The 13,616-nt window shown below is 42.1% G+C and overlaps 1 protein-coding gene across 1 annotated transcript; it reads right to left on the bottom strand.

The window, feature by feature from the left end:
- Positions 1-710: 710 nt before the first annotated feature.
- COPS8 (COP9 signalosome subunit 8) lies at positions 711-11,859 on the bottom strand. Its single transcript, XM_014278669.3, has 8 exons — positions 11,708-11,859; positions 8,701-8,771; positions 7,072-7,120; positions 6,341-6,473; positions 5,280-5,387; positions 4,740-4,802; positions 3,536-3,577; positions 711-2,176 (listed from the first exon to the last, which is right to left on the bottom strand). The coding sequence occupies exons 1-8, from the start codon at positions 11,783-11,785 to the stop codon at positions 2,097-2,099; spliced, it is 624 nt and encodes a 207-aa protein (XP_014134144.1). The 5' UTR covers positions 11,786-11,859; the 3' UTR covers positions 711-2,096.
- Positions 11,860-13,616: the final 1,757 nt, after the last annotated feature.

Here is a 13,616-nt window from a genome sequence, read left to right as displayed (position 1 = left end):
AGTGGCAACAAGCAGCCCATCTGAAAAAGGGTATTTGTGAACCAGAAACCATGATAAAGGGCAATGAGGATGAAAGATCTGAGATCGTTTGGATTCCAAACGAGTACAAACAAAGAAATGTGGCTAGGAGCATGGTACTCAAGACAAGTTACGAGTTAATGCCATACCCAAAGCTAAAAGCCAGCTTAAATTTTACAGCAGACCAGAGAACTCAAAATTATGAGCTTGTCAGAACTGAGCAGAGAGGAGTCAAACTTACTATATTTGATATAGAGTCGATAACAGATTTGAGACAGCCACAACTACCAGTGTCCACGTTGCTCCTCTCCTACTACCATTTATTAAGTACAAGTGGTTAGTAATCCTTTAATCACGTCTAATTTTCATGGCTGCAAGCAGGGTTGTCTTTGTGTGCTACAAACAACCGCAAAGCTGCACAACACATACACACAAGGGGAAATTTTCACTTAGCTCTTCAAGTACCTTACACCTTTGAATATTGGAAGACATCTGAAGGGTACCTTTTTTAAGATATAAAATGATACAAATACTGCACACAAAGCTGTTCAAAATACCTGTCTAAGCGTAATGTGTTGTACTAATCTTTAACTAGCCCTACCCAAATAAGCCCCATAAGAATTCATTAAAAAACCAGCCAAACGAGAACAACTGTAGCCCAAGGAAAATTAAGAAAAATCAAGTACACAAGGTCAGTGTAAACATGTTCTTTAATATCACTGAAGATAAATTTAGAAATCCAAGTCAGGTGGGTTTCAAATAAATAATCATTTTGAGTAAGTGTTTACATATAAAGGGAGCTCTCAAAGCAGCAGTGCACAGTTTATAATTCCTCCCTGCTAACACATCCCTCCAACAAGAGAATGTACAGTAGGTAGTGCACACTGGAACAAAAACAATCACAACACAGGGCACACTTGCCATCTTTGATGATACCACTGAATATGACGCTGAAAAGGAGGGAGAAGCAAATGAAGGCATGTACTGCCTTTTAAAGCACCTCTATTTTCCCATAGTCTTTTTACCAGCATAATAGAAATAAGAAGCCTGGGAATACAAGTCATCTTTCTGCTTCTAAAAATCCACTCTTAACTCAAAGATTCACACAGCAGTGCTCCGATATAGAAAATGTATATCTCAAACTGACATTGCAGGATAACATATCATCCCCATCTCAATTGGTCTCTACTCAGGGACACCTACTCTTACTTTTAAAATTCCTCTCCAATAACTGCAGGTGTAATCCAGAAAGCTTAAAGACAGGGAAGAGCTGTTGTTTCTTGTAGATCCTGGCACACTGTACTACAGAACCAAGACATGACAGGCCTCAAGAAGGTGTATGGTTACCCAGCAAATTATCTGGTGTCCTACATAGCTCAAATAAAACCTTCCAAAAGTAGAAATTTTTCCTCAAAGCGAAGATTTGCCTTTTTTAAATGCTCCAATTATTCTGTTATAAAAATATGCCCAATGTGAAATCTCTCCCATCAAAACAGAAGATTTAACAATCTAGGAAGACCAATGAGAAAACATTGTAAATATGCCACAAATATACTTGCAAAAGAGTTACTGTAAATTGTTTTCTTCTTTAAGTTACTATTTCATCAGAATATTTTCTCTATGCAGATAGGGGTGGGGCAGTCTTCCACGCTTTGTACTTCAGTTCAATAGGCAACTGATCTGTGATAAGCAAACCAGTACTCCCCATAGAAGCACACAACCTACTAGCCTAAATTTCTCAACACACCCAACCTGCTTCATTATTCGCTTTTTCTTCTCCATTCCTAACATACCTGGAAAATGTTCTGTCTCTCTGCTATGAGTCAATAATAAAAAAAACCTTACTATATAATACTGCTGTGTACCTACTGAATAAATATTACAAGAGTTAAGGACTGTTTCAATTGCTAGCTTGGCTTTGGCAAAACATGAATTGGGCTAACATACACTGTATACTTCACACATTTGAGTCAGGGATGCTGCAATGTTTAACAGATACAAAATGAAGTAAATCTTAGATTTCTAAAACTGTCAGTACACAGGATTCCCAAGTTGTTCTGAATACAGGAGCAGGGTAATCAGTTTTCAAGGAAAGCCACATAGTCAGTCAATCTGGCCAACTGCTGTTCATTTGGAATTGGTGGAACCGGAGCAGGTTCTACAAAGATAAAACAAATGCATCATTAACGAAAACAAGAAAGTAAATCCATCTGCAATACCATCCATCACAACAGTAAGGAAAAAAATTAAATGCATCAGACTGTTAAACAGTCTTACGGGGGCTATATCTTTAACTGTGCCTCCTACCTACACAGCTTTAGCTGACATTACTTTTGTTATCTGCAACATTAAGTAGTCCAAAAGTCAGTAACAGCAGATATAGCTGTAAGAAGTTCCAGTTGTCAGCAGTCTCCAGAATTTTTTATGCATACGTTGGAGTCTGAATAACGAAGACTTCTTGACAAGAATGCTCCTGGAGCTCTTCAGTTGCTCCTTTCCTTACAAGTTGCCATACAGAAGATGCCAAATAAATCTACTGGGTCATCTGACAAAGCACAGTAAAGTGCTGCACGGGTTGCAGGAGAACACAGTGCACATGCAGACCCTTCTATAAATGCCAGCTAATCTGAGACTACATTTTAACAATAGGTTGGAAGACAAGTGACTGAAGCCAGGGAGGCAAGTTAGGATTTAAAAATCAGAAATAAAAATAGCAGGGAAATTTGCATTTACCCTTCCTGAAGGGGTTAACAGAGTAGCATTCACAATACAGTTAAAGTAGACATACTGCTTTGGGCTGCAAGTATGTGACAGACTGACAATCAAGAGAATGTTTTCAAAAAGCAAGACCCCAGCTCTTGAAATTGGCTTAGAATTAAACCTGTCAATTTAAGACACTTGAAAACTGTTAAGACACAGCAAGTCACCAATTCAGATCTGCGGTCACCATGTTGTGAATGACAGAGACAACAGCATTTTGAGAGTCAGCATGATACAACATACTACACCTCAATCTATAGTTGAGCTCCGAGTAAAACCAGAAGATTGCTTTCTTCTGCAGGGGAGACTTCAGAACTCCCACATCACACAAAAGCAATGAAACCTACTTAAGAGTTGCTTTGTGAAATAATTGCCTCTGGAGTCAGATGTTTTAGCCATAATCTTACTGTTTTACAGGTGCCATCTACCCCTTCTTGGAATCTGCTCCCTACTTCAGCTATAGGAGGGGGAATCTCAGGCACTCATTAAGATGTGAGGGAAAGAGAAGACAGAGTAAGAAACATGTTCACATGTGGGGTGCAGTTTTGGTTGGTTGGTTTTTTGGGGTTTTTTTGGTTTGGTTTTTTTTTTTTTTTTTTTTTTTTTGAGGTGGGGAGTAACAATATTCACTTCTCTAGGACCCAATTCCCATTTTGTGATGCTGGTAAAATTGTGTTTCTATTAATAACATTTAGACATATTTAAATCAATCATATTTAGACATACGCAAGTAAGATTATATATAAACAGAAAGTACCTGATGAAGGAATAAATCTGTTAAAGGAAGCTTCCAGCACACCTGAAGAAAAACACATAGAATTTAGACCAATAGATCCATTTTAAACAGTTCTATACAGCAAGCCAAAACTGGATGAAAAGGTTAAACCTGTTCAATTATCATGTTTTACTTCATAGCTAAAAAGCACAATACCCAAGGTTTAGGCGGTTAGACATGCAGCTTCAAACAGATCACAGACTCCTGCCTCTTCCTTTTGCCTCAATAGTAGTTCTTGCACACACTTTTGGAAAAAACCCACATGTATCTAGTTTCCAGTACTCATAAGCACTGCATATTTTGCAACCAGTTAATAAAAAAAACCCAATCACATAAAAAGCTCAGGGCTCTGGTTGGTTATGTGCCCTCAGGGATAAATTTCAACACCTTGCCTGGCACATGTTTATTATGATGTTCTGGGCTCTGAACACCTAAAAATTCTGCCCATACAAACAGTGTATTTTCTTAGCCTATTAGATGCTGCCCTTTTGGATATGCCATAACTTGGCTCCCTCTTCTAGAGCTGCACTGTGCAGTTTAAGAGCAGTCATTTCATCCTGTCTTCACAGCTTAACATTTATTTTTGCCACAGCCAGCCACAGCTATACCTTCAGCAAAAAAAAGCCAAGTATTTCTGCAGGCTGAGCTCTGCAGGAACAGATATTCTGTTATCAACACCATGACAAAGAAAAGATCGAGTAGAAAAAATTTCGGAAAGCAAAGGGAATTATACCAACAACTGGAGCTCCTCAAAACACAAAGATTCACTAGATTCCTGCCAAAAGACCTTCTACTTCTCCTGAAAAAATCCTCAAGTTCAAAATGGTATATTTTTTTAACTCATCTTTATTAGATTAAGACATGTCATTTGAGGTCACCCAACTTATGTTCCACTGAGTCAGAGCCAGCAGCAGAGGAGGAGAAGGAGAAATCATAGCATATCCTGTCTGCTTTTGTTTAAAAAACAGTTAATTTGAGGATGTAGTTTATCCAAACTACTTGTAACCCCAAACCAAACCCACTACTTTGTACTTCCTACATTTTCTAAATATTCTATGTTGATAAGTGCCATAAACCTCCACAAAAAATATCTAAAGTATTGTGCAAAACCTCTTAATTAAAAACTAACACCTAATTACTAGATAATGCTAAACTCTATGTCTAATGAAATAACAGCTCCACCTACCTGTTTTTTTAGGCATTACCATACGAGTTGAAAAGTCTGCTTGCCAGCCCTGCTCTAACACACCTGAAAAGGCATTTTTACATTTGTAAGAACAAATACCTTAATGACTGCTAGAATTGCAAAATAAAGATGCACGTTAAGACCAGTAGAAAAGTACCTCAGTTCACTGCCTGTACACCACAGCTCCAAGGCATGTATTTCATACAAAAATGCTTTTATTTAAACATGTAGTTCAACAAATATCATCATGAAAGTAATAGCACATGGGACTAGCTTAATCCACTACCTTCACTCTTCCCTCACCATTGAATTGCCTTAACATTTCCACACAGAGAAAGGGGAGGATAACCAATGGCAACTAGTGGCAATAAAAATGAACACTTATCCAGAACAAAAGACGACATTTGTCTCTATTCACTGCCCCATCACTTCTCTTTATAGCAGTTTCAGAATTTCTACACGTTTCTATTTACCATCACTTACAGCCCTCTGATCTCAATCATCTGTAGAAAAACTATTGAGTAAATAAATACAAAGTACCTTTCACAGCTTCTTCTACAGGAAGCCCAACAAAGGCTGCAAAATCATCTGCAACTATTGAGGTATATGCCTGAGAAACCAGTCCAAAGGCTCGTCTCCTAGTTGCATCTAAGAAGAGATGAACACTGTGAGCAGACAGTAGACTAATCTCCATAACTAGGAGATCTGAAAAAATTTAACACATTTGTAAAACCACTAGCACCCTTAAAGCTAGCACTTTAAAAGTTCCCTCTCCCTTCCCATAACCCACTGAAATACTACAGTCAGCAGCCAGAGACAACAGCTTGCTCTATGCCAGGACAAAACCCCCTCAGTGACCACATTTAACTTCCAAATGCAGTTTGCAGCATCTTGGGTACAACCACCAGTATGTAAACCAGTTAAGGAAACTGCTTCTGATGGCATTCTCCATTTGCAGTAAACTTGCATCAAACAATTCAGAATCAGAAAAAAAGAGAAAACAACTAAACTATTCATGTCTTTTTTTCCACATTACTTTGATAACAAGGCCTCTAAAAATCAGTTGTTTCTGAAGTTACAGAGGATTTGTTATTGCAAAGTAACTGGGAAGGCTTTTCAGCAGTCTGTACTGCCCTCTGGTAGCAAGACTTTGCATATTACTGTTACATAGTCTACAAAACATTTGTCTACAGCCACATTTAAAGAGAAATCTTTCCCTAAGTGTTGCAGAGTGCTGAAATGCCAAGCCAAGTCCCCTAGATTACTGGTTAAAACTGGGTAAACTAATGGTCCCTTTTGCTATTATAGAACAAAACATATAGTGTACAAAATTCCACTATGAAAGAACATATACAATCACATACACAATCTTAATAAAAACAATTCAGTTTGTTTCTACAAGGTTTTGTAATGAGCTTTTTATTTACACCCAATACCTAAAATCCTTTAAGTAAAACCTACAAAAACTTGGCAACAATCTTCCTCAGCACTTTGATTTTTCATGACAGTCATTTGTCTAGTTGCCTATTTGTGTTTGAGCACAGAAAAATAATTTATGGTAACATGTAATTCCACGCTACCTACAGAAGTTCACTCTGTACCTCTAAGTGCTTCCATGATTGGCTGAATAGTCTCGGACCACTGATGTGCACTGATTGTTGTATAGATTCCTGGAAAGTCTCTCTGCCAGATCCTTTGTCCTACTGACCAAACTGCACCAAGTTCAGCATTTGCCTGTTGTGACAAAAAAATCCCCCACCAATTAATCCAGAACAGCATATACTCTATAGTGACCATACTGTATAAACCTACTTCTGTTCCCTTCCCTTTCCCATTGCAAAAGTAACACTACAACACCTGTAAAGATGAACAGGCAAGCACTGGCAAATCTTGTTCTAGCAGGTATCACTGCTGCAAGCTCCCTGGTCCATCCTCTACCAAAATTTTATCGCCCACGTAAGCAAAGCCTGCTCCCATCAGTTATAGCAATCCAGGCTCACATACCAACTAAACCAATCGTGTACGATAATCCACACTTAGGCTACTGACTGGAATTGCAAAGAGACAGGCACAACTTATTTTCTGCTTAAAGATACTTCCCTCTTCAGTAGAGGCTTTGTAAAGTAGAGATGCGGTTTGCACAGTGAAGCGAATTTTTAACTTGAAAGTCTTGCAATCTTGATGACAGGTCACATCTGCTGAGCATGTAGTTCACTGCACAGAACCAAACCCGAGGCTACTCACCCAACAGAGTCCTTGGCGGAAAAGTCATTATTTGTGAGCTTTATGAAACTTTTTTTTAGTATGAAACAGCATTTCATGAAGTACTTACAGATTTGATAGCAGGAGGGATTCTTTTCCAAAGATACCGCGCGTTATTCCTAAAAAAATTTAAGTTAAAAATACTTCTCAATAACCAAATGTTTGCTACAAGGACACCAAAAGATTTGTTCAGATGCTGTAATTAACACAGTCTCATCTCAGTGCTTTAAAAAGATTCATTCTTCATCTACTGAAGTAAAAAACCAAAGTTACTCTTAGAGTAGATAACACGACTGCCACAAAACAACAAATAATTCATTAACTGCCTCATTTAATCCAAGTTTAGAAAAGGTTTTTCATTTATCTACCCTAGGCAGCAATTCACAAGAGTTAGTTTTGCAGTTTTATCTTTGGAATAGCTGCCTCTGAGGAACACACATACAAACAGTAACTTTTCATAGCATCAATTGTCATTTAGATCAGTGGTCTCCAAATCTCAATCATGCACTTCCAGCAGAAAAACATTTTTGAGCATGCACCCCCCCGCCCCGTACATGTATTTATAAGTTACATACATGTACAACTGTATTAATATATTATGCACATTATAAAGCAAACAAATATAGAAATTAAAAAGAATTAAATAAACACCATTTAAAGATATTTTTATTTAACTTATTAACAGTACAAGAATACTTTCTTCATGTGCCCACACCTCACTTTGCATACCGAAGATTTAAACTGTTTTGTGCATGTTCCTCCCAACCCAGCTTTGTCACATACATTCTGGAGATGTGGACATATTGAAATATTTACTCATTGATCTTCAGAGCATAGCAGTCAAACTGAAATGGTTACAAATTCCCCAAAAGGTTTAAAATGCAAAGTAGAGAAAAAGACTCACTGCTTTTCACTAAAGCACAATTTAAAACTTCACCATCATTTGAACCAAGGCTATCTGCATTAAACTTAATACTCGGTATCAGCATTCAGGGAACTTGCCCTGGAAGAATATACATCTACAACGCAATAACACACTCCGAACTTCAAATCCCCACACCAATGCTTACTTTGGCTTGATAATCAAACATGGCTGAATATTCTGCCTGAATAAATAATTGGCAATTACTACATAAAACCCTAAACACAGTGAATCAAGTTCACACAGGGACACTGTAATAACCCATCAGATTGCATTCAAAGGACTACAGTTTAATGCAGCTTTAGCTCATTCAGGCCAAGAGCACCCCTCATTTCTAACACATACAGTTCAGAGTTATCCTGCTGTAATGTAAGCACAAGGAGCATCTCGCAATCCTATTCAAAGCAAATGCAGCCTTGAAAAGCTACAAATCAAAACACTGACATGTTCAACACTTTCTAAAGAGCCAACTTCACTATTTAAGGAACTTTCTCCCTAAAGCAGATCTGTTTTCCTACAGCTCAAAAGAGTGGGCAACAGCAAACAGCAGAGAATAATTTTCCTGACAGAGCAAGGGGTGAAAGACTTAATTTCATTAATATTAAAAAAAAAAAAAACCAAAACAATAAACCACAAACCAAACCACAGTACTGCCTAGGATTGATAATGCCTATTTTGTCAGCCACGCAACCAATTACTAATATTCTGGCAACTGCAGCTCAAGCTGACAATGACAAATTCAGTATCTGAAGCTAAAGATTCAGACAAGCCACTTACATGTCATTATGCAACAGGTATAAAGCTAGAAGTTGGCCATAAACAAGGGGTGTTGCAATTCCTCCAGGGGCCTAAAAAACAAGTACAAATAATATGGTTACATATTTTAAGAGAAGTATCTCACAAAATACAGCTGGAAGCCAAGTTTAATGAAAACTGAACACTTCAAGACAATTTCCACACCCACAACCACCCATAATAAGTCTGGACAAATTGTCACAGTTGCTATGTTGTATCAATGCAGTTTATCTTACAATGAAGAGTTAACTTGCACATGCTAGAAGTTTTACTTAGAAAACTTAGTTTGTTCTTTTGAATGAATAAAGTAAGCTTGTATCTTTCATTACTCTAATGTTCTAGCTTATGCTCATGAAAGCAGTAACCATCTCACTTTACAGTTCCTCACAAACAGCTGTTTTTAGGCACTCATGATTTCATTTGACTTAAACTTCATTTCAATTCAGGATGCTCCACCAGAGCACAGCTTCTCCACTCACTTGAGCTGCCCTTCTTAAAAGTCGAAACTAAGCTTTGACACTTGACACACTTCAGACCTCACAAATCATACAAGTAGAAAAAATTGAGTTATAATAAAATTATAAAATTTTGAAAGTCTATAATCATTTAAAAGCTAAAAAGATTTCCAATAAGATTTTACTAATTTATCAAAGGATAGTGTAGCAAGCACTCACAGGAAGCCAGTTATGCAGCTATTTGATTTTATTACATGTGTGATTTATAGGCTCATCTAAGCCAAAAGCAGGTGATTAGCCATGTCATGGAGCAGATATCATTGTCCCCAGCCATTCTCACACTTCCCAGGGCTCATCACCTACATAAAAATACAACTGTTTCTGCAGCTGTTCCTTGGATTATGCCCAGTGAAACAAAGCAAATTAATTCACACCACCTGTTTTAACTGTGTAAGTTCACCTTTAGTGTCTCCACACTAAAGAGAAAACTCGTTAATTTCTCTGCCAGAAGACTAGCAGAACAGAAGGGAAAGTTAACTACCACCAAAACAACTAGACTTATAATCTAGTCTTACTGAAGGAAGCTCTGTGGCTCCACCTATCCTGCAACAAAAAGCACAGTTTATGTATCAACTCACGATCTAAAACATGAAGCCTGTCAGCATATATTATTGTGCCAATAAGAATCTTCATATGGATGCAGACATGCACAGCAAATAAGTTATCGGCCTTTATAAAGCATTTGGGAACAGTTTGCCAGGGGTGTATCTGTTACCATTTACTCTAAGACTCTGCTCGCACACACAGCAGAAACTTTGAGCAGAGCACAGTTGAAGTCCAGTGACCCATCGAGGTCCAACGCCACACGCTCTGCAGCAGGGAGGTGAGAAGGATATGTTACACTTCCTCGGGTGGCTGCAGAAAAAGTCCAAAGCCTGCTAAGCTCTACCCACACCATTCAGAACTCACCCTGACACAACTCTCCCACCACTCCAGAGGCCAAAAGGCCAGGCAAAGCCACTGCAAGATAGGTTCAAGCCATTACCCAAATCAAGTATCAACCCATGTTTTGAAGCTTTTAACATGTGAAGGGGAGCAAAAAGGTAACTCCATTTACAGAAATACAATGTATAAGAACCAAAATTTCCTCACATCAAGCCATTCAGTGACTGTTAATACATGCTGTGGTCAGAGGACTAACACCATCTCATAACCCTACGTATCCCTCTACCCACACTTATCTAATACATGCCTTAGCAGTAAGTGCTGTGCACATGCTCCTCCAAAGGGAGTACTGAACCATTCCCACCAGGAAGGGGTAGACACACTCAACTCTCGCACATGGTACAAGGGCACTCCTCTGCTTCTCTATGCTTATGTGCCCATTACTTGAGGAAGCACATAGCTCATTTTCAGTGCAACGATCTCCCTCCAGCTTCATTAACATTATTCTACAGAACTCAGGGCATAACAAGAAGCTACAGCACCATGCTGAGCATATGAGAGGCATGTGGGCTCAGCATAGAAACAGGGCAGAGAAACACCAGCTGATGCTTGATGATGCACACCCATATGTGTAGGGACCCCTTCCATTTAGGGATTGGATTTTTCACTGCAAAGCTGTGTGGTTTGTTAACACCAAAGTTCTGCTGTGCCAGTGATCACGTACAGGATCAACTGTCTCCCTTCAATTGCTAGGGCAGCAGGATCTAAAAGCCAGAATCATTAAAGAGCGCATGAAAGAGGAAAACTCCAGTTTTCCCTTCTTACAAATCACTACAGTAGGACGCATGAGCCCTAAATTTTCCCTTTAGAAAAGCCCTGGAAACGCTGCAAGATGAGAAAGGCTCTTTGGGTATCACTCGGGAAGAGCTTTTAGCATTAACATGGTGCCACTTGGATTTACCCCAGGGTGCAGTCTGGCACACTAACGTTGCACGCAGTCTGACTTAAAAACTCATCAAGTGATAAAATTCAAAACAGCGCAGAGGAAGCCTCTGGTGTGAGCTCCCATAATAAACGTACCATCAATCTAATAGCAATTCTCCAAGCCTGGGTCAGTGCTCCACTTACCTGTTCAACATCTTCTTTTTCTTAACAACGTGAGATACACAGAGACCCATGAACTTCTCTCTCACACGCACCCTCCAAAAATACCCTCATAATTGTACTAAGACGCACTCGTTTTGTCTGCAACTTGCAAGTTTCTAAAAAGCTTTCTGGCGGGCTTTCACACAAGCAGCCAGTTCAAACACTGAACCCTTATCAACCTCACAAAGGCAGAATCATGAATACCTGTCCCTGCAGGATCAGGTTGGCCTCTCAAAACAGCGCTTTCAGACAAAAGTCCGCATTTACCGCGACCAGAATTACTGCTAACCCTGACCCACGACGCCAGAAACCCTCGGGCCCGCAGCCACCAGCGCGGCGGAGCGGCACCGAGCCCCGAAGCTCTGCCGGGGCACTCGGGGCCTCAGCCAGGCCCCGGCGCCCCCGGGCCCCTCCCGGTGCTGCGCCCCCCCGCACCACAGTACCTCAAGCTCCTGGGTCTCGCACTGCTCCAGGAGCTTCTTGAAGCTGAAGGAGTTCTCTGCCATCACCGCCACGGGCATCTTCCCCTCACGGCACCCCACCGCCAGCCAGAACCGCCTCCCCTTAGGAGGCGGCCGCGCCTTGACATCACTTCCGTCGCAAGCGTGACGCACTTCCGCCCGCAGCATAGAGCACGCTAAGCCGATCTAGCACCACCTTTTTGATGCTCTGGAGGACTGCGGGGCCGGGTTCCAGGGCGGGCGGGCGGGCGGAGGGCGTGGCCAAGACCGCGGCGCGCCGGGCCGGCGGTGGGGGCGTGGCTGGGCAGCACGTGCGGCACCCGCATCTTTTAGGGAACAGGTCGGTTATGCCGCTTTTCCGCATTATTTCTGCGTGCTTGTGTGTAATAAAATTTCTGCGTGCTTGTGCTGTGTGAGGCGTAAGGGACATACCCTGCATGGAATCACAGACTGATGGAACAGTTTGGGCTGGAAGGGGCCTTGAAGATGACCTAGTTCCACCCCGTCGCCACGGGCAGGGCCACCTTCCACCAGCCCAGGTTGCTCCAAGCCCCATCCAGCCTGGCCTTGAACACTGCCAGGGATGGGGCAGCCACAGCTGCTCTGGACAACTTGTTCCAGTGCCTTCACAGGAAAGAATTCCTCCCTAATACCTAATCCAAATCCACCTTCTCTCAGTTTAAAGCCATTGCCCCTTGCCCTATCCCCACACGTCCTTGTAAAAAGCCCCCTCCAGCTTCCTTGCCGCCCCTTCAGGCCCTGGCAGGCTGCCGTAAGGTCTCCCCAGAGCCGTCTCATCCCCAGGCTGAGCAACCCCAGCTCCCAGCCTGCCCTCACAGGAGAGCGGCTCCAGCCCTCTGATGGTCGTCGTGGCCTCCTCTGGACCTGCTCCATCAGGTCCATGGACCTTCTTATGCTGGGGGCCCCAGGACTGAACGCAGCGCTGCTGAGGGGGTCTCACCAGAGCGGAGCAGAGGGGCAGAATCCCCTCCCTCCACCTGCCACCCAAGCTTCTTATACAACTAATTTGCTTTCCACCACTACCCCCCACAGCCCCATATCCCTTGAACAAAGCCTGACCCCAGCACTGCCCCGTCACCTTCCATCCCCAGCACTGCCCCAAACACCATCCCCAAAACCATTTATTCTTCACATTCAGCCAGGGACCCCTCCAGCCCTTTACAAGAGAGTTTCCCCAAACTCTGCTCAAGAGCTGCACCACCCCGATGCAAAATTAGGGTGCCCTATGCCAGCCTGACCCCACTGGAGGTGTTCCCCACAACACCCATGCTTTCGGGTTGAAAAAAGAAAAGCATATGGATGCTTAGCCTCTTGATGCTGTGGCATAAAGGAAGGCTGGCATAAAGCCTGACCCCTTTGCTGGGGAGGCTTTGTGCTCCAGGAGAGGTCTTGGCTATCGAAAAACAAAAATAATGTGTGTTTGTGTTCTCTTTGGGATTTTCCCGGGGAAGAGCACGTTGGCAGAGGGCTCCAGGTGATGGCACTGCTGCTCTGCCGGCTCAGGCATCGCTTTTCCCAGCCACTGACCTCGCATCCTGCTCCCGTCCCCACCAGCCGCATCAATCCCGACGGCTCTTCGTTGCCCCCAGCTCCACGCTGGTGTCACTTTGACGTTCGGACATCTGAGAGGAACATTGGCCTCACCTTTTGCTCCCATTCCCAATTATCTCGTGCTTTTCGGGAGGCAAGGAAGGGAGCAAAGCGGGTGGCAGCTTGCGATGGTGCCAGTGGGAGACCTTCCCTTAGCACTGGCGGGGCTGGCGTCAGAGCATCCTGGATTGCCACCATGGAGCACGTTGATTCGGGACAGCTTCACCGTGGTGGGATGTCATGGGGTGGCAATCCTCCATCCCGATGTGATCCTCCTTCC

Source organism: Falco cherrug, chromosome 8, assembly GCF_023634085.1.
Source record: "Falco cherrug isolate bFalChe1 chromosome 8, bFalChe1.pri, whole genome shotgun sequence".
Lineage (NCBI taxonomy): Eukaryota > Metazoa > Chordata > Aves > Falconiformes > Falconidae > Falco > Falco cherrug.
Note: the sequence above shows the minus strand (reverse complement) of the source record. Positions and strands in the feature narration are given on the sequence as shown.

What these genes read in the sequence shown, in the direction of transcription:
- COPS8 (XM_014278669.3), bottom strand. Translation starts at nt 11,785, where the DNA reads ATGCCCGTGGCGGTGATGGCAGAGAACTCCTTCAGCTTCAAGAAGCTC. An exon ending in TCCCTCCTGCTATCAAATCT is followed by an intron (nt 6,474 to 7,071) that starts GTAAGTACTTCA and finishes TTGTCACAACAG; the next exon opens with GCAAATGCTGAACTTGGTGC. An exon ending in CAGATTTATTCCTTCATCAG is followed by an intron (nt 2,177 to 3,535) that starts GTACTTTCTGTT and finishes TTATCTTTGTAG; the next exon opens with AACCTGCTCCGGTTCCACCA.